The sequence below is a fragment of the Pezoporus occidentalis genome, unplaced genomic scaffold, assembly GCF_034315485.1.
Source record: "Pezoporus occidentalis ecotype Australia unplaced genomic scaffold, CSIRO_AGI_Poc_V1 ctg3, whole genome shotgun sequence".
NCBI classification, from domain to species: Eukaryota; Metazoa; Chordata; class Aves; order Psittaciformes; family Psittacidae; genus Pezoporus; species Pezoporus occidentalis.
In genome coordinates this window covers 12,943,607-12,971,178 of record NW_026914940.1, presented here as the reverse complement: position 1 = coordinate 12,971,178, position 27,572 = coordinate 12,943,607, and the positions used below count along the sequence as shown (strand labels likewise).

The 27,572-nt window shown below is 41.2% G+C and overlaps 1 protein-coding gene across 6 annotated transcripts in view; it reads right to left on the bottom strand.

Annotated features, from left to right (window-relative positions):
* The window catches only part of SAMD12 (sterile alpha motif domain containing 12), a 170,085-nt gene that overhangs the window by 84,085 nt on the left and 58,428 nt on the right, over nucleotides 1-27,572 (bottom strand). For all 6 annotated transcript variants that reach the window (XM_062627126.1, XM_062627127.1, XM_062627130.1 and 3 more), the window contains one exon: nucleotides 4,375-4,515. In XM_062627126.1, coding sequence (XP_062483110.1) covers nucleotides 4,375-4,515 — 141 coding nt within the window. The remainder of the gene's footprint in view (nucleotides 1-4,374; nucleotides 4,516-27,572) is intronic.

Here is a 27,572-nt window from a genome sequence, read left to right as displayed (position 1 = left end):
CTTGAGATCCTTTCCAACTCTAAACATTCTATGATTCTATAATACTTCTGCAAAAGACATGAAAGGACAGTATGCAGTGGCAGTTCAGGTACCACAATATCCATAAAACCTACACAGCAAGGGGACAGCAAGCTGCAACTGTCTTCTCTTAAGTCCAAGTGACCTTCTAGTTCTGTGCTTTGTAATGTCCATGTTCTCAGATTTTCTCACCACTCAAATCCCTTTTTAGGCAGGTGTGTAATCCTCAGTCATTCATACCGTGTATTGGAGCCACCACAGCAGGAAAGGCCTTCATATGTGAGAATTCAGAAGATGGGAATGAGCCTAGTATTTCAAGGCTTTGATTGTGGAAAATGACAACTAATCTTCTCATACGCAGTGCTGCAAGCTGGAATGGCAGTGCTCAGGGTCCTCCCTCCTTCAACATTCACAAGGAGGAAGCAGATAAGGTGAACAGGAACTAGGATCATGTTTCTGACAGCCGGGGAAGGTTCAGTGCCAAACAGCTCAGATTTTGATCAATCCTGCTTTTACTCTAGAATTAAGATGCTAATAATGCTGTAAAAATCCTCATAACACATTTCAGCTAGGGGTCCTATTTTACTCATCACATGGACCTTGAAGGCAATGCTTCTGTTATGAGGTTCCTCAAAAACCCAGTGAATGATCCATCACTAGAATAATACATGGCTTTTACTTCATCTTCCCTCAGAAAGATGAAATGCATCTTTGAAGGCCCTCTAGTTCCCCTTCTGGAAGAGCACACTGCTAAGGTAGTATAACAGGTTCTGAATGGGACTATTTTTGAAATTGAAGGCAGAAAAAAATTGGCCTTATTGTGGTTATTATTGGGCACATACGTTTTGGGCACATACATTTTTAGAGCACCAGGGCAGGATGAGCAGAAAACTTACTGAAGAAATAACTTCAGCAGGTATCAACAGCTGTGATGGCTTTCAATGAAGCATAAAACCTTATTCTAGCAAATTTTGCTGGCAGGAGAGATTTTTTTTGAAGAAGATTTGGCACATTCTGTGGCCTGGCAGCATATTCAGGTAGCACTTTGCCCTCTACGAAACTCACACAGGAGTTTAGGAGGGGGACCAACATCACTTTAAATGCAGGTGTCATTTAATCCAAATATGCTTCTTAAACTCAGCCCTATTAGCAGGTTGCTGTCTATGGATATTTTGATCAGAATCACACATAGCACTGTTCTACCACTTTGAGGACAGTCCCTTCTATGCCAGCCACAAGCAGGACTCACAATGAAAAATCTCAAAGTAACTTTTTCCTTCTCTGTGTAGTTATGTAAGGCTTTTTTACAAGCTTTTTTACAAAGATCTTTCAACTCAGGCCTACAGAGATAACAGTACAATAATGGTGTTTCCAACAGCGTGCAGCTCTCCCCAAGTGACATTCGAAGATATTTTGTTAAATTAGTTCCTCAACATCTCTAAGTCTGGGGAAAAAGCACAGATCAGTAGCTCGGCCTGTACCCTTCTATCCTAGTGGAGGATGGAATAGCGTTTCTGCTGATAATAGCCTCAATCAGGCAGCTCTTACTCCAAACAAAAGTCTTCCTCAAACTCAAGACAAGCCTTCTATTACACAATCACATACTATTCTGGCTTTAAGATCCCCGGAACAGACTGGATGGTGTGTCCTGAATGAAGAATGAAACAGTTTTAAGTCGTTTTCTGAAAAGGGAGGAGAAAAGCATGTCAGTTCTCTCCTGAGTTTTCAAAATGAGGTTAACTTTCTCTGCAGACAACAGAATACAAACCCACTTAAAATATCTGCTAAGTATTACATAATGCTCTTTTAAAACTTTCCCTGTTTGCTCCAGCTTCAACTGGGGTATGAGCTGAAGTCAGTGGAAGTCTTTTCACGAACATCAATGGGCTCTGAATTAGGACTTCATTGCTTGTGTGCTAAATTAACTCAGAAAGGGGTTTTAATGGCTTCTTTCACTTAAATTTCTCCTGAGTTGTGCACTAAGAGACAGAGGGCTTTTTTCCCCTCTTTCTGGAGGACAGTAAAGCACAGTGTAGCAATAGCTACACTGTGACCTGCATTTTGCAAGTGGAATTTCCAAAAGGCAGAAACTGCTGGCATGCAAATATGCTACTTTTCAGAGAAAAAAAATGTTCTCCAAATGTTTTTCAAAACAGAAAAGCACCCACAGAAAGCTATTCCAGTAGCAATCTGGATTAGGAATGTATAAACCATAGTAAGAATATGAGCAGATGCAGTTTAAAGAAACTGGGCAAGGGGACAGAACCTGTTTTGGAAAACAACTGACATGCACACAGCATTGCAGACTGCATTGTAATTGAGAAATTGTATCTTAACCTTAGTGCTTGCAAACAAGCACTTCCAACAGACACACACTCTGACTTGGTGTAAATGAAGTGATAAGAAATAGGAATACTGCTGTCATCCTATCACTCCTTGTCTCCCCACTCCAGCATCATATGATTAACACAGCTCTGATGCACAGGGGAACGTTTTATGGACTGTTGTGCTGCCCCATAACTTCAGCTGTATGTAAGTAGCATGGAGTAGAGCTGAAGTGCAGTGCAATGGCCAACGCCACTGTGAGGGAAGACAGCAGGAGCTGCAGACCACCAGCTTTTTTATGAGCTTGTACTGGCTTTCATAAAGCATATGATGGCATGCCTTTATATGATCAGACTAAATAACACTGTTCTCTCCACGTGGCAGAGAGAGACTGCATTAAACACACACCCATACATTTATCACTTCATAGTTCAGCATGTGTTCATTCATCTTCTTACCAAAGTCCAAAACTGCATCCTCAACTGCTCAGGCAAGGAATGGATCTCAAAGGATGCTGCCCTGAATTCCTGAAATGGCAGTCACCACTCTCTGAACGTGACTCATACACCAGCTGATGTGTCCAGAGGGGAACACAGGGAAACAATAAAGGAGAAGCCTGGAAACACATAGTTCTCAATGCCAAATATAGGTTTATGGAGAAATCTATCTGGACTGCAGCCATCAACTGACCCGAATTTGTAGCTAGTACATCCTCATTGTCCCCTATCAATAAAATCCCAGCTTCGTTAAGCAGGCCTAAAACTGATGGTTGGTGACCAGAGCTCTTCAGTTCGGCAAACTCTCAAGCAACACTTTAGATGTAGGGGAAGAGAGAACCCAGCCTGAATACCGAAGAAAATACCGAAGAAAAGGATGTAGTAATAATGGATGAAAGGATGAATAGCTGAAGGAAAAAGGAACATTTTTAAACATCTGAGAAAGATACTGATGCTCCAGCATGTGCCCTGGCTTTGACATGACACAAGATGAGGTAAGCTCGTATTCACAATCACAGCAAAATGAAGGAGACCAAAAGCTCCTCATCACAATCCACAAGACACCAAGCCTGAAGGAACAATTCAGTTGAAACATCAGCTCTTTGAGATAAATGCATCTTACTCAACTAATCAGACACTTTTTCCCCAAACACATTGAGCAAGGCTTAATCAGGAACAGTGTCATGTGTGAAGGACATTTTGTTAAAAATACAGTGCATGCACTGAAGAACACTATATTTTTTATATTATGTGACATATAATGGGCACTGAACCAAAACACCACAAAGTATCAGGTTTATGCTATTGCACTGGACTACTCAACAACATTCGACAGTGAGAAATTATTGCAAATATATAGTAGAGTGTCTCTACATGTTCTCTACACTGTTACCAGAATAATTGCTTTTCTTTCAAGTTACTACAGCTGCTGAAAGCCTTACCAGAAAGCTAATAACACGAGTCATCATAAACCATCTTACCCTCATTTGGAAAATATGTTCAAGCTTTTTTGTTACTCCTTCTTCCCTGTCTAATCAAAATCTCCATATTGAGCCCAGTTTTGAGTTTTCTTACCAGCATAAATTAGAAGCAACCTTATTCAAGTCAATAAAATTACTCCAACATGCGAAAAAAACAGTGTCTAACAGGTAATTTTCTACTGGCAGCTTTACAGGTTACAGAGATTACTCTTTCATCTAGCACTGAAAGTAAGCAATTAATGCAAAATGTCTGTAAAGCCAGTATGTTCATTACTTGTGTCCTTTATATGTAATTATTTTCATATTAGTAAGCAGACAGACTACCATCAGGCTGTAGATGGAGCCTATTCATCATGCAAAACAGGCAGCTGAACATCTCTATTTATTTATGCATTATTTTACCTTTTGTTGCCACCTTGGATAGCATGTGGAATCTATGAGACATTTTCACGCATCATTTCTTGCGGGAGAAAATCAAGTCACTTTTTATGCCCTCAGGCAGACTTCTCCTGCCTGACCTCAATAACTGTCCATATCGACACTATTTTTCATACCTTGTGTAAGCAGCTGGAGGTTTCGGACTTCTTCTCTCACCTTCAGCTGAAGGACTTGCTGCAGAATGTGCTGTCGCAGGCTTTCCTGGGCAATGCCCATTCGTTCAAGCTTCTTGTCAGTAAGCCTCAGCAAAGCACGGCCTGGATGCAAAAGGCAAAAAGAAAAATCACCCAAGGATTTTCATTAATGCAAGATTTTTACTCTGACAGGATAATTTGCTATAGAAAAAAATCTCAGCCCCGAAATACCTCAGTCTGAGAGGTTATTGCTTCTTCATCAGTTTCATCAGTAGTTCCTTACTGTCAGAGATCTATGTTCAACTCCTCCCTTTTCTTTTGATTTTCTGTACTGTTTTGGTGCTTTGTGAGGCATTAAGGCATGTAAAATAGGTATCTTGTGCAATTTCCGATTGCTGTTCTTCAGTGCTAGTTGGTCCCCCACAGGCAGGATATCCCCTATAAGTCTGCAATTGGTCCAGGTGCCTAAGTAGACCATCACCTATTTTCAAGCATCTACATTACTGTCAGGAAACCACCAGTGAAAGTGAATTTTACCAATTTAATCAATTTATGGCATACTGAGGATGAATACCATTGCAATTCCTAGTGTAACAGAATAACTTTTCAGAAGGGCCCTGTACTTCATGTCCAGCCTTCCAAATCCCTCTCAGCAGCAACCTATCACAGCAAAGCAGGAAAAAGAGCCAGAGATTTCCCTTCACACTGCTAGTTATGTCTAAATCATTCCTGAAAAGGGTGTTTGTCCAACTATAAAAAGACATTTGCCCAACTAAGCAGTCTATGGTCTTTGCAGGCAGTCACTCTCAGTTCATGACATATCTTTACCTTTAGGACAATGTTGAACCATGAACCCATGCAGATTGTGGATGTTAAAAACAATCAAACTATCCACACTCCCCAGATGCTGCTAGTAGAACTCTAACTCCATCTTTTGGGCATCACCATGCTGTAAGTTAACCGCGCAGTGGCTCAGACAACACTAAAGAAGTATTTGGACCAAGCAGAGAACCAAGACATCTGGCAGAGCTTTACCTTAGGAAGAAAACCAAAACTTACTTACTTTGGTCTTCAACACTGCTGTGAGCTAGCCCAGGGAGGAGTTCCCTGCAGCTCCCTACTGACCCTTGGTTCCCAGTACGTACATTTGATATCCAAAGGTGCCCTTGCCAATACCAGCATATGACACTGGAGCTACATGGACACTACCTTGGAAAATGGCATGTGGTTTGGTTGCTTTTTAAACAGACTCAAATTTTTACCTCTCTAGTTCTGATTGTGTTTTTTAATTACTAAAAATATCATCTTTGATTTCTCAGGCTTTATTCTGAAAGCAGAAGAAGATAGTGAAGAGCAAGTTACACTCCCTGCAACACAGCAGCTTCTGTGCTACTATTACTGTGGCTTTTGGATGAATGCTAAAATTCAGCTCATCATAAAGTGTTAATCAAGACAGCAGGATAAGGCCCTTATTCAGTCTCTTTCCTTACACAACAGCAACGAGTACAGAATTTTTATTATTATTTTAATAAAAAAAATCAAGAAAAATGCCAAGAATTTAAAGGGACACATTATATTTACCCCAAACCAAGCAGTTAGTGGTATCTTGATACAATGCAATGCAAAATAATGGGATATTGCTATTAATAAAGCAAGACGTTATTGATCAGATAAAAAATGACAGGGTTCAAACATTTTCTGCCCTTCCATGTCTCTCAAACACTACACGCTATGGAGGATGACCTTTTGATTAGAAAAACTTGGTTTGAAACCATAAACAAGAAGAATTCTATGGGTTAATGTAACAACAAACTACAAAAATTAATCTCTTGCAGTTCAATGCCAGCTGTCCAATTCCCTTGGTGATACAGATAGTAATAATGACTTCAATTTTTGTATCATCTTATCACACTGAAAGATCTTAAAGTAATTTATAAAGGATGTACAGCAGTCCAAGAGTATGGTCTGTAATGTCAATCTAGCAACTGAAAGCAAACAAAAATAAACAAGTCATCAGTTTAAAGAGTGCCAACATGCAGGTCATCTTAGGGCAGGGAGCCAGCAGCAGTAGTATGAAAAGACAGAGGCCATGCATCTCATCCAGTGCCCTCCACCTCTTCTTGGCCATGGATAGAGTCACTACTCTTTACTTCCTCTGGGCAACTCTATTCCATATTCAGACTGGTTTTCTATCCCAGTCACTGCCTTTGGAAGTTGAGTATGCACAAAACAGAGATGTCTCTTTTCAACTCCTGAATGCCAGTTCCCCTGTGGCTTGGGCTCAAAGCATCATGCCATTGGAAAAAAATGTCTCTGACTCAATATCTGCAGCAACTTGCACAAGTTGCCTTAAATTAACTCTTTCTTGCACCAAGTCCGATGTGATGTGTTGAAGCAGTGATGAGGCAAGAAGACAAACATCCAACTGTGGCATTCCAAGAATGCAGTAAGTGACCTGCACTAAGAAAATTCAATCCTCCCCATACCTTCTTCTTTCAGCACTCAGAACAACAACTTCCAAGTCAGAACTGGTAAAATTTTTTACTCTGGTATTAAGTCATGCCTTTGAAAAGATACTGCTAATTCCTGGATCAGTCCCCAAAGCCAATTAGTTACTAAGGCCAAGGTCCTGACAATCAGCTTTTGATTTCAGATGCTTCGCTGTCTTGCTTCCTGTACTCTGCATATTGGAAAGAGTTATCATTTGGTGCCAAGATCTCTGTAAGGGTTATTGAACATTGAAACAGGTTGTCCAGAGAGGTTGTAGAGTCTCTGTCTTTGTAAGCATTCAAAGTGAGTGACTGACTAACAAAGTCCTGAGACACCAGCTGTAGTTGCCCCTGCTTTGAGTAGGGGTTGGACTAGATATTGCCAGAGATGCTTTCTAATATCAGCTGTTCTCTGATTCTATGAAACAATCTGCATGAAGGATCTCAACAAGATCTATTTTCTTAATAAAAGATAAGATTAACAAAGGACATTAATAAGCATACACAAAAGATGGTCATTTTGACAAGCATCATGGTTAGACAGCTATACAGTAAAAAAACGGCGGTAGATTTTTAATTCTCAGAGAGAGCTGGATAGAATCTATTATCAAGAGCAGAACATGTAACAAATACGACATTTTTGAGGAGTGTACACTGATCTTTGCTAGGACACAAGTAAAGGAACTTCACCTACATCTTAGGAAAATTACCCAACACTACAGAACTGACCCTACCTCTTAGATGTAGCAGCTATATGCATAAAAGAGACCAGGAGATTTTATTTCTATTGACAAGAGGAACTGTAAAGATCACAGTCACAAGCACCCAGGCCTTGGCTTTAGCTAATTACAAGGCTGGAAACCAAGTGATTTAGAAAGCCCAAACTCCCTCATTATCTGCATGCATCTTTTAGCACCTAAACCCCAGCCCTCTCATATTCAGGACAGATAAGCCATGGAATGTTCTGAGATACCTCAAGGGCAGACACAGAATATCAAATACTTTCCAGCTTAATAACGGATTGATGGCCTAATTTTTTCTAATATGCCTTAGCTGCTGCAGTTCTCATTTGATCAAGCTGGGATGAGATGAAAATTTGAACGGAGGGAGAAACACTGCATGACACAGAACATTAATATGAATATAAGCATTGGTCTGATGAGGCTGGCATTGGCCCTAGAGCAAGGAATGCGGCACAGACTGTTGTACCTAATCAGAAATCCTCGTTGTACCTAATCAGAAATCCTCGTACCTCTTTGCACTGGTATAATCTACTGCTCTTCAACCAAAGCCTGTGAAGCTGCACCAACTGCCAGTTCACAGAAATATGACACCTCATGAGAAGCCTTGAAAGTACACTTGTAATGAAGGTGAATGAATAGGTAAGAAAGGACTTACTAAGAGGGTATGAAGAACTCAAGAAATACAAGGAAATGAGATCAGGTATTTAGTAAAGAATCTGGTTTCACGTAAAAACCCCGAAGAAAACTATGACTAATTTAAAGCTGCTGAAAATGATAAACCGCTAGTGGGAACAAATAATGTGTGTGAAACATGGCCAAGAAAGATCTCCTGAGTATAATATGATAGGTACACCTGATTATCAAGACAAGATATCCAGTTTACTTACCACAGGGCACAAAATCTAGGAAAGAAAGAAAGAAAAAGGTGGAGAACACAAGGACATTAGAAAATGCCCTAATGCCAGACCAACACCTCAGAGTACTCAAGAGTGGCAGTGGGAGATACACTTTGGGAGAGCTATTGGGAAGGCTGCTTCCTGAAGTCATTCCCTTTGTACCATGCTAGTATCCAGAACTGTTATACAAGGGTTATTAGAGAGTATGGCATTCTTAGCACCTACTTATTGTCCTAATGTCCCTAAATTTGTCTTTTTGATCTTCCCGATACTGTCTGCCTCTGCAGCCTCCTTAGGCAGCAAATTCCAGAAGCTCACTGCCCATTTTTGTCTAGTTTATATTGATTTCTTACTAACTGCTTCAAGTGTTCTCTAGTTCTTGCACTGCAGTATTTGGTTAACAGTTCAACACTCATCTGTTGCTTCTGTGATTTGTAAACTTAAGTCATGCGCCTTTGGATCATGCTTCTGGATACAGCCAACTGACAAACCTAGAAAAACGAGAACATGGGATTTACTAACCCCTCAAATTATGCAAGAAGAAAACTTTTTCAAGTTCATACTTAAATACTGTAAACACCATTTTAAATTGTTGTTGACACAATGGGATATTCTTACTTAATTGATAATAATGTGCTTCTCTAGTTTTGCAGTAGAACAATTTCAAACATATTGCTTTTGTATTTACCTCTTTAGTTCCACAAACATACTCGTAATTATAGTTCACTGGGGTTTTCTGCTTGAAATAGTCTGAACACAGCTTTCCTCTTGCTTATATAGGCTGACTGTTGGCTTCTCTTCTCTTCAGCACTTAGAAACAAGCCTTCTAGGACTTATCAAGTAAGAAATTTCCATGACAGACAGACATTAATACAATTTCTAAGGTGCTGGTGAGACACAAGTAAAAAATTCTTATCATATTCTCAGGAAAGAAGAATTCGAACAAGAACAGGCAGAGAGAGAGGCTGTGACTTTGTAGTGAGGAATGGTGAAATTATGAGAAGAGGTGTGGAAAAAGTCACCTACGAAATGAAAATGGCCTCTTAGTGGCAGCAGAGGGAGATGAACAACTGGCAAAAAAAGAATGACTATTAAAATAATCTACTAAGTTGAGAAGAGATGAACATCAGGCAAAAAGAACTATTAAACCTAGGAACTAAGTAAAGAAGAGAATACAGTCCTAGATTTTCTGCTTTCTACATGAGAATTTAAGAACACGTCTCTCCCTCTCATAACTGTCTCATCAACAGTCAACTGGACATATCAGCCACTTTGTCATCAATGCCTTGTGGCAAATCTATACCTTTTCTTGCAAAAGCAGTTAGAGCTGGCTCATCTTATTAATCATTTTAGCTCTAAGACTGGTGCAGACTCCTGGCAAACTGCAGCTTGCATTACCACCCTCCTTGCCCCACTTCAGCTATCTAATATGTCACTAAACAGGGAAGATCACTTGTTTCAAATGTAAATATGGATTCATTCTTCATCAGACTTGCCATAGCAGCAAACACTTTACTGACCTACTAGCATAATGGCAGCTGCCAGCCTAGATGTTGGACAAGGTCTTGGGTGGTATGGTTTAGTGTGAGGTGTCCCTGCCCATGGCAGGGGGGTTGGAACTTGATGATCTTAAGGTTCTTTCCAACCCTAACTATTCTATGATTCTATTTTTCTATGTAGAATTAGCTTCCAGAATGGTTATTGGTAGCTGCCTGGTACTTCTGACACTATGAACAATTCTGAACTGGGGACCAGCTTAGACAGATAGGAGACACAAAGGATACTGATATGGAAACAAAGCAGAGGGAACAATAGTTTCTAATGATAGGGACCAGGAGGAGCAAAGATGACTAACTTCAATGGATATCAGAGATCTCCACCTGAGGAAGTTCTCCAGCATCAGAGCCAGCATTCTTGTGCTTTCTCATCCTGTTAACAAATGCAGCAAACCTCCATGGAGCTATAGGAATGACTTTCTGGTTAAGTCACAGGAATGGGAGAGGCCCGTGACTCCAGTATGGCTCCAGTGGAAGTGCAGGAAAGCACAGGAAGGCATTTGCTCACGTATCAAATTAGCTTTGGACACGCTTTTATTTGTTAACATAGTCAAAGAAGAGTAAAATGGTTTTCTGACTTTTCCCCGTTCATTATTTGCTGGATCTGGATGAGGCCAGCTCTACCGTAATGTTTCTGAAAGAAAACACTGCCAGACTGGTCAATTAATGTCTGCTCACACTCAAAAAAGCAGCTACGTAAACAAAGGCACTATCTGAATATTATCTGCAGCCTTTGTCTTCACATCATGTCTGTTTATAGTTCTGACAACAGGAAGTGATGACTATTGTTACTGCTGCCAATAAATGTACAATTGAAACTAGTTTATTTCCATAAACCCACTCTCAGGTCACAGCTCTCTTGCACCTTTCTGCCCTGCTTCCCCACTTCTGAACCACAGGCATGAACAGGATATGAAAGAAAAAGTAACTCAACACAATCGTTGATTTAGCTGCATTTTCAAATACAAAATTAGCAACCAAGACATGACTTTGTTTCTAAATCTGTCAAATTTATTAAGTGGTCAGTAAGATATCTGTGAAGCTATTTAACTCAGATTACTTAGTTTGGCATAACTTCCTCTCACCTTAGTGCTACCCTACCCAATTCCCTTCATATTCCATCAAAAGATGCTGTTTCTATTCTCTTATTTTGACAAGAGTCCTTTGAGCTATATATGTCCTGCTTGACAATGGTCTCCAAAAATACACCAAGTTAGCTGTTTTTCTGGCACTCAGTTTTTCCCGGGTTCTTCCCAAGTTGCTCTCCCAGCTAGCTACCCCCAGCTGCTTCTCCTGAGGCACCACCACCTTCGGGGCTCCTACATACTGCAACACAGGCTCAAGCACATCCATCTGCTCAGTCACAACAACGTTGGATTTGTGCTATTGAAAGAAAACAACAAACCTGCAGTAATGGTGCAGTAATGCCGAAATCATGGAAAAATACTGGAAGACAGTGAGCATGGATCTTGAATATTCATTTTAGGGACTGCATTCTAAAAGTACCCTAACTCTTTCCATGGAAGATTCTTTCTTCCAGCCACGCAGCTCAAAACAGTCCAGGTATTTTGAAAACTCATGCTAAAGACATCTCCAAAAGTGAGTCTCCCTGACTGCCAATTGCTCCCATAAATAAAGCAAGCAATTCCTGCTTCTTGAACTCATCCACACATTTTCAAGAAAGTACTTAATTGTATACTTTGATTGAGTGGGAGCACCACACATCTTTATATCATAGAATCAAGAATCATTTAGGTTGGAAAAGATCTTTAAGACCATTAAGTCCAACTGTTAACCCAGCACTGCCAAGACCACCACTAAACCATGTCTCTTAAGTGACACATCTACACATCTTTTAAATACCTCCAGGGATGGTGACTGCACCACTTCCCTGGGCAGCCTGTTCCAATGCTTGATAACCCTTTCAGGGAAGAAATTTTTCCTACTATCCCATGTAAACCTCCCCTGGTGCAGCTTGAGGCTATTTCCTTTTGTCCTATTGTTTGATACTTGGGAGAAGAGACCAACCCCCACCTCATTCCATCCTCCTTTCAGGCAGTTATAGGGAGCGATAAGGTCCCCCCTGAGGCTTCTCTTCTCCAGACTAAACGCCCCCCCCAGGCCCCTCAGCCGTTCCCCATCACACTTGTGCTCCAGCCCTTCACCAGCTCCATTGCCCTTCTCTGGCCCTACTCCAGCACCTCTATGTCTCTCTTGTAGTGAGGGGTCCAGCACTGAACACAGGATTCAAGGTGCAGCCTCACCAGTGCCCAGTACAGGGGGACGATCACTGCCTCGGCCCTGCTGGCCACACTATTTCTGATACATCCAGGATGCTGTTGGCCTTCTTGGCTGCATGGGAACAAGCTGCTCCTGTTCAGACAGATGTTGACCAGCACCCTCAGGTCTTTTTCTGCCGAGCAGTTTTCCAGCCACTCTTCCCCAAGCCTGTATCCTTGCATGGGGTTGCTGTGATTCAAATGCAGGACCCCGCACTTTGCCTTGTTGCACCGAGTACCACTGCCCTCAGCAAACAGATCCAGCCTGTCCAGATCCCTCTGTGGAGCCTTCTTATCCTTCAGCAGATCAACAGTCCCACCCGACTCGGTGTTATCTCCAGATTGAGGGTGCATTCGATCCCCTTGTCCAGATCATTGGTAGATATTAAACAGAACTGTTATAGATATGTAACAGCCTTAGTTATCGAATACTGAATTAATTACTCTAGTGTCTAATGATTTACAGATATAGTCCAAACTAACTTTATTCTAAGCCAATATTGGTTCTATACAGAGAAGGGAAAGGGTTAATGAGAAATTGTGCATCATGATTACTGGAAGTGGTTCAGTAAGTAATTTACTGTACTGATGGGAACTATATTGATTCCTTACAAGTCTTGAGTAAAAGACTGTTAGACAGTCCTGGTTTTCAGCTGAACTTATTCAGGACCTGATGATTTTAATAGGAGGAAATAGTAATAACTTGAATTCCCCTCTGAAATATAAATTCAGGCACAAATCATATTACACCACTTTTCAAATGTAGTGTAAAATGTGAGACAACCAGTTTTAGTGCTCTCAGGAAGGACCCGATAGGACCCACAAAGTAAATTAAGGATAAATGTAAACCTTTAGTAAGCAGTCTATAAATCCACATTACTTGTTGTATATACATTTGCCAACCTACTTCCTGGCCATACAAAATTATATATTATCTACAGCTATATATAAAGGTATAAAGACATATAATAATGTATTGCACATCGTATTTTTTAAGAAACAAAATCCATGGTTTCTTGTATCTGTGTGCTAGATTTATGGTCCACCCTTCAAATAAACAACCTCAAGGTCTTTTTTTGTTTGTGATAGCATAAGTGAATCTGTCAACATCTTTAATTTTGTCCACCATCAGCAAGGCACACAGTTCTTCAATCCCTAGTTAATCTAATGTCCCTCAGTGTGCAACCCATTAAGCATCACATATCCCATTCCTTTATTAATTAAAAAATGAAACCACATCAGATCATGCCTGCTGGCAAATCTCCTGTTAATTTATTCAGGGGTAAACACACATTCATATACTATAATGCACAGCTTCTACACAGAACAGATTAGGAAAGGGAAAGCCAATTTGGAAAGCATTAGAATCGACTGAACTCTTTACAGCAACCTCAGGCAAAAGCCTTTCCTTTAACTCCTAATGGTGGATCTTAGAAAAATTAGTTTTCTTCCAGAAAAAAAAAAAAATAATTTATTGCCACGAGAAAAATAACCACAGACACATGCACACAAAAAACCCAACACTCAATCCTGAAGTGCCCAGCCCCGGTGGAACTGGGAAATCCTTGAAATCCCACAGAAGACTGCCTTACCTTCTGACATTCCTAAGCAAAGGGGTTCAGCAGTGCTGCCCAGAAATAGAACTGGTGTGTGCACCCAGCAAAGGCTGTAAAGCCCCATGAATAACACACGTGAATTCAAATAAAGCTGCCATTTAATTAAGTGAAGAAGAACACCTGCTCCTATCAAGGACAAATGTACCCCAGAGCTCTTTGAACTGCACTAGTATGAAGCACTCACGTGGCACCTCAAAGGTGTTACGCCATGAAATACAAACCAAGGGCACAGTTCCTCAGTATGAGATATATGGAAGGATGAGAGAAGACAATCCATTTACATGCAGTATCTCTCCTATTTCTATAATGCCTTGGAAGGCACTGGGGGCCAGTCTCTCTTATTCTGCAATACTGGGGAAAGCTGTCCCTTCTTCATGATTATCTAACCACCATACAGCATTCAGGCAAAAAATTAAACAAAGAAGTAGCATTTGGAACACGTTTAATTCATTTTCTGAGTTTTTTTTAATGCCAAATGTGTGGGAAGCAAGAAGAACCTACATAATGTGACCAGACAGCTTACTGTAGTGCATTACAAAAGCTCTGTGGGCCATCTTAGGTTCCAGCAGACCAGAATTTAAGAAATTCTAGTAAGGTTTTCCAATCACTGCTTTGCTTAAAACAAACAAAAAAAAAAGCAAAATTAAAATGGTATTAAATATTAAAATTAGTTTTCACATTCACTGCTGAGTTACATCCAGCAGTACATCATTTCCCAGACTATACCCCTGGCTTCATCTTGCTCCACACTGTTATCTCTAAGCAGCTTTCGGCGGTGCTTTCTTCCACACCTGTACCAGCTTTACCTTCATTTTTAGTAAAAAATGAAATTGAGAAAGGTTTTGTGTTAATATTCACAATGTTAATAATTCACGTTAATAAAAATGGAAAATTAAAAGCAGCATGTTCATAGGTTAAGCACTGTAGACTGCTTCAACTCTCCTATCCTGAAGGAAATCAGCTCTCCTGATACACATTTTGCTCTACCATGTCTCTTTGGAGGATTGAACCAGCAGCCTGGTATCTGTCAAGCTGCACACACCACCTGTGATGGGCCCTTTACTTAGAGCTTATGCTGCCCATTGTATAACCTAGGGGAAGACAATTTTCCTAATGTTAGAGTTATCTGTACTCAATTACATGTGCAGTCTTATAGACACAGACTGGTGCTGCATTGCTGGTTCAGTAGTCCAACCAACTTTGCAGAGCTCCTTTGCGTTTCTGCCAGCCTTTATTACTGTAGCTATCAAGAGAATCAGCACATAAGTATTTTATCCTTTTGGCCTATTCCTCCTATCTAATAATTACATTCAACCTGTAGAAGTCTGTGAAACCGCAATCATTTTGGATGAGAAATAAGACAGATACCTAAGCAATGGCTGGTTGTTCTCATTTGTAAGCAACTGGTCCCTGTTACAGAATCCAGACCTTATGTTTTTTAATTCTGACTCCTGTATTTGACCCCATGCATTTGACTCAGCAAGACATTCCACCATGTATAGATAAACAGGAATAGTAGTAGTAGTATAGTAATAACAATAATACTATAATAACACTAACATACAGGAGCCTTGCCAGAGGCTGCATGCTGGTACTGCGTTCCAAACCCAGATCCAGACCTTCACTCTGGCTTTGGGTCTCACTCTCCCAAGGGAAAATAAAAGCTCCTTTTCCCCTACCAGGGTAAAGGAAGGTGGGAAGATACTTCGTAACCTTTTTTCAAAAAATAACTACTACAGGTAGGAACAAGGGAGCTCTCCCAAAAGGAGTGAAATTCCTCACCTCTGAACTCCCAGGGGAACATGTGAAGCCCAGGGCCTCCAAGACTTAAGGAAAGGCTGCACTGACCTTGCTGCAATGCACTTGGGATCCTGTATGTGAGAGGCAAGGACACAAACTGCTGCCACCTCCCAGCCTGTATCCAACACCCACTCCAGCCATCAGAGAGCATCCTGGCAGCAGTGCTACCCAGCCTTCCCTTTCTGCACACCAGGAAAAGCATCAACTGCCCAGGCAGGTGGTTTTAGCTTGGGGGCAGGATTTGAAAGCCCTCAGAATGAGGGGGAAGCCAGACTTTCCCTTCTGCTCTTCTGCTCAGACTGAGACAACTTTGTGCTTGCATAAGGAAACAACTCCAGGCACTGAGGTAAATCCATAAATAAAAAGAGATATAGGATGTTCAGGCACCTCCAGGCTTTTCCAGCAACCACACAAGGGACTGTTCTGAACGATAATTCATGCTGTCAGTCTGCAATCCAGAGCATCACACCTAGGTCCTATATTAGGTGTAACAGGATCTGTATGTGCTGCTCACCCTCTGGCTGCTCAGAAGCAGATCATACTCATAGAATGGTTACAGTTGGAAATGATCTCAAGATCATCTAATTCCAATCCCCCTGCCATGGGCAGGGACGCCTCACACCAGACCATGTCACCCAAGGCTCTGTCCAACCTGGTCTTGAACACTGCCAGGGATGGAGTATTCACACTTCCTTGGGCAACCCATTCCAGTGCCTCACCACTCTTACAGTAAAGAACTTCCTCCTTATATCCAATCTAAACTTCCCCTGTTTAAGTTTGAACCTGTTACCCCTTCTTCTATCACTACAGTCTCTAATGAAGAGTCTCTCTCCAGCATTCCTATAGGCCCCCTTCAGATTTTGGAAGGCTGCTATGAGGTCTCCAAGCAGCCTTCTCTTCTCCAGGCTGAACAGCCCCAACTTTCTCAGCCTATCTTCATACAGGAGGTGCTCCAGTCCCCTGATCATCCTTGTGGCCATTCTCTGGACTTGTTCCAACAGTTCCATGTTCTTTTTACGTTGAGGACACCAGAACTGCACACAATACTCCAGGTGAGGTCCCACAAGAGCAGAGTAGAGGGGCAGGATCACCTCCTTCGACCTGCTGGTCACGCTGCTTTTGATGCAGCCCAGGATACGGTTGGCTTTCTGGGCTGCGAGTGCACACTGAAGCTGGCTCATGTTCATTTTCTCATTGACCAGCACCCCCAAGTCCTTCTCTGCGGGGCTGCTCTGAATCTCTTCTCTGCCCAATCTGTAGCTGTGCCTGGGATGCTTAGAAAGGAGTCTGGGAGCGAAGCAAGAATATACAACACTTTCTAAAAAACTCCCTCAGCCTCCAGAAGCTTGTAGGTTAGGAACTAATTAACAAAAAAAAAAGAGTTGGCTAATCTGAGCTACAGCTGAGCCTAAGGTCAGTGGGTGGCTTCCAGTGACTGTAGGGATACTTTGAGCTGCTTGTGAGAGGAACCTCACCAACATCTTAAAATGGCAGAACAATCGTCCCATTCACAATGGGATTTGATTTAGTAGGAAGGGGCAAAACAAGAAGCAAGTGCTCCAAGGTAAACCTAAACTAATTAAAAAGAGAAGTTAGCTCAATAGTAAGGTTAATTCACAATCAGAGTCCTCTAGCAGCAAAATGGGTGATTCTCAGGTTCTTATGTCTTCAGATGAAGTTTTTGGAAGACACATTTCAGAAGAGCTCAGGTTACTGGGCTCTGCAGAAGGAGGCAGCGGCACTGATAGGCTGTTTACCTCTGCAGGATATCCAGCATTCCAAAAGGCCTTGGAAAAAAGTGTGGGAAAGAGTAAGAGGAAGAAAAAGAAACGTATACAAACCAAACAAGTCCTAGTAAACTCCCAAACCTCAAGAAACAGGGTTGGGTTTTTTTGCTTTATACTATATTGTCTTTCTGATAGCTTCAGTGTGTTTTCTTTCTACTATACATTTGTTTTTTCCCCTTTAGAGAGTGTCGTGGATACTGAACCCAGGTCAGAGAGTCTGCATCCCTTCAGAACAGCAAATGTTGAACACTGTATTATGTATAAATCTTCTGTTACCCCTTGGTTTCACAAGAGTACACAGAGGATACATTTGAACACGATTCACCCACCTTTCAGTCTTTTTGTTAAAGAGGCACCAAGTTGAAGAAACACTGATCAACCAATAAAATCAGATTAGAGAAAAAACAATTGTGGCTCATGAATGTATTGTAACCTCGATTTACAACTTTCATCTAACAAGTTATACAGAGGAAGAAGACTGGAAACTATCATCACAGAAATTTCCAATGGAAATAACAAAAAGTAGTTCTCTAAGCAGACGAAGGAGCAGATTACATACTGTTTGAGCACACCTGCTTTTACTCACAGAATAGGCATCAGGTATCAGTGACACACTGGTTAAGTCTTGGGTTAGATACTTTCCTGGCACAAAGAGTGACTATTCTGACAGGTTCCATGAAGAGGCATCAGAGATCAAACACAAACATACAAAATCACTTTTTCACTGGTTTACATGCACACACACAGAACAAAGAAAAGAAACACATCATTTTCAGCCTGGCGAAACTCTCCTACACCACAAGGGTCTAGAAAATGGTTTCTGAGTACTAACACTGAGCCACAAATTTAATCCTTAGTCAAGTACTAAATTGTTTATCCTCATCTCCATTCATTAGCTTCCACTCAGTCTTCAATACAAAAGCCAAATCATTTTAGGGTTAGTTTCAAATGTAGTTTTGGTTACGCATGAAATACAGTATCTTCTTTCTACATAATAAATAAAACATTTAGGCTTAACACTCTTTCCTGGGTTGTAGACTCATGTCTTGTGACACTCCAGCAAGTAACAATATTCAGGCAGCGAGATCTGAATAGCAGCAATACAAACCCAAAAAGCAACAACAGAAACCAAGAAATTATTTACTTAATCTTCCATCCTGATCTTTGAATATTCTTTGCTCTTACAGAACTCTCTCCTGGAGCCCTCTTTACAATACACATTGCGCTTGGTTTCCCTCACCAGGGCTCTTCTGTTTTCTTGCGACTGGAACAAGTTATTTTCTGCAGTTTCCTCAGACTGCAAAGCTTCCCTGGAGAAGGAACATGTTGTGCACCACGTGAGCAGAGACAGCCTGACACCCTGTCAATACCCCAGAAGTAAATCAGCTGGATCATAGCTGTCCAGAGATCAAAGTATCAACTCCAAATCCTTTGGCACAGTTGCATAAGAAGCTGTTCTAAATCAAGTTATTTCTAGCTTGCTCCCAAGCAATTTTCTGATGACCTTTGAAGATGGCCAGGCCAAGATTCTTTCCGCAACACACAGTGAGTCATGGACACTCCTGGTCATGTCCTCAAGACCTTGTATCTGCTCTCAGCAGCCAGGTGCTACTTAAACAATATGGAGGAGATTACGTTCAGTTCCATTCACAGTGGAGATGGAACATTTTTGTTATTCTGCTACCAAGAAAAGGATTTGGGGTCCTGGTGGATACCAAGTTGAATATAAGCCAGAAATGTGCCCTTGCCCTCTGCCAGCAGCCTCATAGAACTGCAGAAGGCAGAGTATTGCCAACAAGTCCAGGGACATGATCCTTCCCTTCTACTTGAGCCTGGTGAGGCCACATCTGGAATCCTATGTCCAGCACTGGGATTCTCAGTAGAAGACATGGACAAACGGACACAAGTCCAGCAAAGGGCCATAAAGATGACTAATGGATTGGAGCATCTGTCAAACTAGGAAAAGCAGGGAGAGCTGAGACTGCTCAGCCAGGAGAACAGAAGAAGATTCAGCTGGACAGGGTGTTGAGACATCTTGACTAGACAGTTCTTTTGCCAAAAAAGGTTGGACCAGATGATCCTTGAGGTCCTTTTCAAACTGATATGCTGTGATTCTATGTTATTTTCAGGAATGTTGTGGAGTTTCCATTCTTGCAGATACTCAAGAGCGATTGGGCACTGTCCCGGGCAACCTGCTCTGTCTGACCCTGATTCGATCAGAGGAATGAACAAGATGACCCCCAGAGCTGTCTTCCAACCTTGATTACTCTCAGATTCTATTTCATTAAGGTAGAGAGCAGCAAATCTGGGTGCCGGAACTTCAATAGAATTAGCAAGGTCAAAATTAGGAGCTACTGAATACAAGTCGTACCTAATTTGTATATCAATATATTCTACTGAAATGTGCAAACCAAGGAGAGAGGTAAAGAAATACCTAGCTACTTGGGACCTCCCTCAAAATTGTTTGTACACTTGTGTACACCACCTGCAATATCCCCCAGTAGGAGCATCCAGACATTGGATTTCTGTAAAGGAAAAGCTGTAACTAGCAAGGTTACAAAGTTAGAAAGATGTGGGCTATTAAGCGTGTAAAACATAGGGGTTTTCAGCCCTGTGAAGCTCACCTGATGTCACATGCTCTGAAAACAGGGCTGCGGCTGGTTCCAAGGATGTGCATTCTACACTGCTGCTCATTCCAGTAAATTAACCAGTGGTACCACTGTCCAGGCACTGGAACTCAGTATTTTCTACTATCAAACTACCCCATAGTTCCTAGGATGATTCTGGCCTGGGCCACTTCACACTCCCCTAGAAACTGGCATGTGCTTCAAGAACGAGCAGAGACTGGGAGCTCTTCCCTGTAACTGGTGTAAACACGGCCATCCTATCCTCAAGAGTAAAGGCCCTCAGCTGCATGGGCACGAGCCCTCCCTTACTAACTAGCCTCAGTGCAAAAAGATGTTTGAGGAACATCACTGTCATCAACATGGCAACACTATAGAGCCATCAATTCTGTTGTCAAAACCCAACTAGCTCTATTAACAAAGTACATCTGCTATGTAAGGGTCTGTTCAATCTTAAAACGCGAAAGGACTTCCAGGATTCATTATCTCTTCCTGAAAAGCAACAGCATAAGCTGGTTTCTTAGAACTCAGCAATTCAGAAGTGAGACAAAAATGATTTCTTCCCTTGTGAATTCTATGTGTCCACTGGCACAAGTCAGAGCAGTGGGAAAGGATTTCCTCTGCTGTTTCTTACCTGTTCTAAACTATTAAATAACAGTTATCTCAACAGTGGAAGTCAGGAAAAGCAATGGGAGAGTTGCTTGGTTAAGTTTTTAATGACTATGGCAATTTTATGTAAATTTAATTTTCACTTCTAGGCGTTTGAAGAATTCTGCTGCTTTCAGACCTGCCTCACCTCTTACTTATGCCACATGAGAAAGGTGTTCCAACATGTCCAAACACTGGAAATGAGGAGGAGAAAGAGAAGAGGTGTAAATGCCTGGGATACTGTGTGAGGAAAGCAACACCACATTTCTTCAAGGAATCCTGTTTCTGTGAAGTCCTATAAGAGACAACGTGTGAAAGCAGTAATCTCAAATCCAATTTTGGATTACTTCCGAAGGGCAACATGCTGCATATCACATTGCACTCGTCAGAAGATCTGTCAAGGGTTTTTACACATAGATTCTTCCTGATTCACAGGGACCATTCATTACAGTTGCAGGGTATGTCTGTGTTCATTTGCATTTCTTGGGCACACCCTTAACATGTTCTGCAATCGCCACCTCTAAGCTAGTACTGCTTCTGGAGCACTGTCAGGTCACAGATGAAAAATGCTAACAAATATTGGTCTCCTCCCACCTGCAAGTGCAATTAGGCTGCTGGCCCAGGCTCCGCAGGAACAGCTTTAAAGGGTGGGCAATAAAAGCATCTTGGAAAGAAAGAAAGAAGACCAACAAAAATCTGACACTTCTAAAGATAGTTTCCAGGTTTTAGTCTTTACCTAAGCACAAAAATTACTGGGATAAAATATTATCATTCCAGACTTGGGATAAACACCACATGGTAAAAGCAAATCACCTTCCTACAACTCTGCAGACTGAACACCTCCTGTGAAATAACTTTTCTGGAATGGGAAAGCATCTGCTTGTTGCTAGCCAAGAACCTCCTGCTGTTGCACAGTGGCTGGGTAGCAGCAGAGCTGCTATGGGACTGCTGTAACACAAATGTGCACAGATACCAAGAAAACTACTCTGCTGTCACAAAGGTGGTCGATATGAAGACAGTTACTACTGGTTTGAATGGTTCAAAGCTGTTAATAAGAAACATTCTTATTGCCACTTCCCACTTTGAGTTTTGAGATTCACCTTAGATATTTTCATCAAGCTTTAAAGCACCGTGCTCACCACTGTAAGAGGTCTACCTGGAGAGGTGAGGGAAGAGGTTAGAAAGAACCACAATGCCAGGATTTTGGAAAGGTCCTGACTAAACCCACACTCCTGCTGGCAACAGGAACATTTGCATCTAGAGACTGGCTTGCAGGATTTTGGAATTGCCAGCCATTCAATGCATGCCCCAGGCCTGCAAAACCTTTCACTAAACACTTGTCTAGAAAAGAGAATTCAAGTCTGTCTTAAGAAGTGCAGAATGATTGGGGAAAATGGCTTTTAGAGAGCTGAAGGACAGATCAGCACCCAGCCAACCAGGCTCTTAACATGGAAATGTTGCTTGCTATGACTGACTTCTGCAGCGCAATCACAAGTTTTCTGAAAGCAAAAGACCTACACTTCAATATGGAGTACCAGATAATCTCCATTACATGAAACAGCCTCTATGAAGTGAAGTGATTTTAAAACTAAAGGGAGAGAGATACTCTTATTTCAAATCCAGGAGCAGTTTGTGAGAAATCCATGTACTAGATATGAAATTTGACTTGTGTGATAAAGTAAATTATTGTCCCATATACACTTATCTACTTTGAGTGTGAACTTATGCAAAATGTTACTCATAACTGAGGCATTCATTCTCTTATTCATATTTTATATCTCAAATTTAATAAGTCATTTATTACAAAGCTATTTGCACACAGTCTTTGTTCTGAATTTGTTATAAGGCCTGTCTGGATGTTATGGCAGCAGTGCTTCAAAACAAATAGCGAAGTATGAAGTCATTAAGTGACAAATGCAATGAAAATTCAGGATATTATTTATTATTTTTAATAATAAAAACTCAATAGTATACCAAGATGGAAGTTGTTCACCTTAAAGCATTTTTACTGTAGAGTCGTAAGGCTGGGCAAAGCTGAGACAGCATTTGCTTAAGGAGGCTGAACTGCACCTCTACCAGCCAAGTTTCTCTCTATCTTCTCACACTGATACCTCAAGGAAATTAAAGCTAACACAAGCTATTTCCAGTGCCTTTCTTAAAACTCTTTTAGTCAGGTGATACTGCTACTTTTTATCCTTTATTATTATTATTTTTGGCTTGTGGTAAAAACCCACACAAGTGGAAAGACAAGTAAGTATAATTTTTCATGAGTTTTCTTATCACCCTAAAAGAGGAAGAAAGAATTTACATCATCTCTAACTGCTACATTCAGTCCAGCGGTAGTGTGGCAGGAAGGCATAAGTACATTATTTCTCCTTCCATTAAGTTCTATTTCTACATAGTCTTAAATACTTACAGGAATTGGAAACGTGACCAGTTGAGGTGGAGATCTATGGTCCAGATTTGTCTTGTTCTAATTTGAATCCACTGAAGATTTCTACAATTCCACCTGTTTCAGTGGGTTAGCGGCACATGGGTTCTGGTATGAGTTACATTATTCGTATCACATTTGTACAGCATCACAGCTCTCATCATACTGTTGAGAGGCAACAGTCAATACAATACAGTTTGACTACTATTCCATTTTACAAAGACACTGGGAGAGCTCTGGTTGTCCCCTGGCTTGGAACCTGCCCCAACTCCTGTTTCTATAGCTCTGTTAAGCTACTGCCTGACAGCTGGAAAAGATAAAGCTCCCCTCTCATGGGGTCCATTTCACTGAGCATTTCCAGTACACGACCACAATACAGTTGCCTGAGGCATGACTGCAGAGTAATCAGGACAAAGATATGTGATCTCCCCACAAACTTTCATTACACAGGATGGTAACAGCCACACACCAATACTTAAAACTAGAGATTAAATCCTGCCTGGATGCCACTGGAACAGGGAGAATACATCAGTCCGCAAAGAGATACTGCTTTACTGGCTCTATGAATTATGAGGGACTACTTAGAAAACATTATGGTTGCAAGAATTGCAACAGGACACAAGGGCATCCACACCTCCTTTGTTGAGGGCAAATGCAACCCAATTCTAAGTTATCCCACTTCCAATGTGGTTTGGCAGCCAGATGGCATACAGTTTATGGACACAAGGCATGTCAATGCAGAATGATTAGGAGTTGAGTCATTTGTTGTCCGTGGTAGGCCTCTGCAGTTGCAATTTCACTGCTTTTCAATAACCTCCTGCAGAGGACAAGCACAGGACTGGTCACTGTGGTTTCCAGAAACCAAAAGAAGTCCAATATTCCTGCTATGATTCTGGTCTAAGGTCAGATTTGGCAGTTTCACTTTTCTGCACTCAGAGAAGGCCAATAATTGTTGAAAACCAGCAAGATGCATAGTTTATTTTTTTAACTCATGTACCAGTCTAGAATTAGCAAATACGCAAATTCTTTGGGAAATCTCTTTAATCATTTTGATATATTCTTGAGAGATACTGTCAAAAGATACTCCTTCCCCCAGTTCTCGCTACCAATTATAATTGCAGGTTTGTACTATGATTGTTTACACTATTCTTTTACTGTGGGTAATTCATCGAGGTATAGAATGGATCCAGCACATCAAAGCTTTTGCCATACAAAACTGTTAACGGCACTGCAGTTTACAGTGTTTCTTTCTGCCAGATGGATGATCATATTGGTGTAACAGTTCCCAGCTATTTTTGCAAGTCAGCAATAGACTGTGCAAGATTTAGTGGATGCTCTAGCTAGAGCTTGCTTACATAAAGAGTATGCAAATTCTTGCTTACTACTGAAGGATTCACTCAGATGGGATGTAAAAAAACATATTCTAAATTGCTTTAAAATTTCAAGATTACTATGGCTAAGAAGAGATGAAGTTTCCATCTTTTCCTGTAAGTCGTATTCTGACATCTGGCATTCCAGAACAAGTAATAAATGCTCAGATATGGTAATTGTTATTTTACTGACAACTAAACCAGCTCTCTAATAAAGGGGAAAAACAAACAAACAAAGAGTCAGTCCTGAAGCGCACCTGGTGAAAATAAGCAGTCTGTCAGGGAAATGAAAGCCAGGCATCATTCATCAAATTCAACACAATAAAAAGGCTCTGTGAGCTCTTCAGAAGTGGTGTCTCTGAAGGTCAGAACTGTGCTGCAACAGTAGGGATCTGTAAGTAAATACTGCAAGCTTTTCAAAGCAGACTTCCATCAATGTTGACAGAAATATCTCAATCTGGAGTTGTTCAGCCTGGAAAAGAGAGGACTCCAAGGAGACCTTATTGTGGCCTTTCAGTTCTTAAAAGGGGCCTATAAGAAAGATAGGGAGAGATTTTTCAGCAGGACCTGTTGCAGTAGGACAGGGGTAATGGTTTTAAACTAAAAGAGGGGAGATTCAGACTAAATAGAAGAAAACTTTTTCAGTAAGTGTGGTGAAGAACTGAAACAGGTTGTGCAAAGAGGTGGTAGACAACCCATCCTTACATTCAAGGTCAGGTTGGTTGGGGCTCTGAACAACCTGGTCTACTGGAAGGAGTCCCTGCTCATTGCAGGGGGTTGGACTAGATGACCTTTAAGGTTCCTTCCAACTATTCTATGATTCTGTGGATCAAACTTTACTCAGGCATTGAAACAGGCTGCTCAGGGAAGCACTGGAATCACCCTGGAAGTGTCAAAAATTACGTAGATGAGCCCCTTAGTGGTATGGTTTAGGGGTGGACTTGGCAATCCTGGGGTAATGGTTGGAATTGATCATAAAAGTCATTTCCAACCAAGTTGATTCTATGAAACACCACAAGTCTTGCTTATGTATGAAAACTGAAACAGACTCACATGGGCATATATTGTGCTCATTTAGGTTGCATTTTCTCGACTTACACTTATTTGTGCTACCAAATAACCTAGAAAATCAATTGTTTAACTAAAACATTAACTGTCAGTAGAAACTACAAGCACAAGGCACATAGTTTTCTACTTTATCAGCCTGGTGGTTTTTGTGTGTGTTTAGTGGGTTCTTTTAAATACTCTGATTACTCCCTCGCATCTTGAAATGTTCATCTCTTCTAGTACGACACACACCACCATGGCTGAGCACATGAAAAGTCAATATTAAAGCTGCACTGCTCAGATCTCAGAAATCAGGAAATGTGTCAGCTTTCAGGTTGCATAAGTGCTCTTGTCTCTGTCCTTTACTCATGCATATTACCACGGAGACTTTGGCTATGTGTTCATCCAGCGGCTGCCCAAGTATGTGAGGTTCCCTTGTGGAAAACTGCGAACAAAAGAAATGTTGGAAGGCAAGAGGGTATTCGGAGGAAATATTCCTGTACTCATGCTCCTCCCTAAACACTGCGTTTGGACTACAAGAGGATCCTAGGCTAGATGCATCTTTGGCCAGATGTAGCACACTCATAACCACAGCTACTTCACTGCTTTAAAGATGCATATAGTGTGTCTTTGAAATCCATGTGTTCTGAGGTTTGAGACAGAACCCATGAAAATTGTTACAACAGATGGAAACTGCATATACAGCATATTATTTGCAAGAAATGAAGCTTATATAAGGAGTGATAGCTTACTTTTAGCTTGAAAATTTCATTTGTAAATAAAGCAGTATCAGAAGAAAATTAAAGCTTCCGTAAAAGTATACTCTTGATTCACAGAATAGCAGCAGCCCCTCTAAACACATTCCCTTTAGAGAGAGAAGTGCACAATGCAGCCAATAGAGAGACTCATAACAATTAGGCACTGCATATATCCCTAACAAAGGAGACCAAATACACGTTTCAATACACACATACAGCACAGGTGTCGATGACTATGATTATAGCCGCTTGACACCTTTCATAATCATCAAGTGTTGCTGAACCACAGCCACTGAGGCTGAAAATTTCCATGGCGGTTGTTTTGCATCAGACTGATTTTTGGTAGGCTTAGTTGTTGTAGCCAGAATTTCAGTGGTTTTCAATACAAGGTCAGGGAAAATATTTGCAGTTCAGTTATAAAAGAATTAAATAACTGTTGGGAGGAAATAAAAATCCCCACAGTTTCTAGCTGGAAAGTGTAACTTGAGAGTAAGCCTCAAGCAGCCTCACTGTCTTCATGAGGATGAAGAACATGAAACGTGTTCATGCTACAACCTTTCAGAAAAGAAATGTTTCAGTCTGCAACTACTCAACAGACCCACTCAAAAAGTCATCTGAAGTGACTGTGTGTGCTCCAACCCTGGCTAAAAGGACAGAGTCAATCAAGCCAGGCAGTGCCTTTGTAGAGCCAGATACAATAAGAAAACAAAACTGTCCTTACTGTACTTCTAAAGGTTTCCACTACTGGAAAGAAACACAACAGAAAGATCAAAAATCTGAAATCAGAAGAAAAAAAACGGAAGGTCCCAGGTAGACAAGACCAAAACAGAGCTTGAATTTGCAACAGTACCTGAAACAGAAGACTCTCAAGTCTTTCTCTACTGTCAATCACTTGCTGTGACATTCGTCTGCAAAATGAAGCCCTCGTTGTCCTGACTGGTCACTGCAGAACATTAGAAGCCACCATACATCTGTAATCACCATAAGCAGTCAGGGACAACTCAAATGAACCCTTTTGGTGACGAACAATGTGGGAATCAATGCAATGCAATACCGTGAGTTCAAGTTGCAGTTTGTGGGTGCATATGCATTGAATATGCATTCCTGCACTGCAGTTATCACAGAGTGTTCCCTCA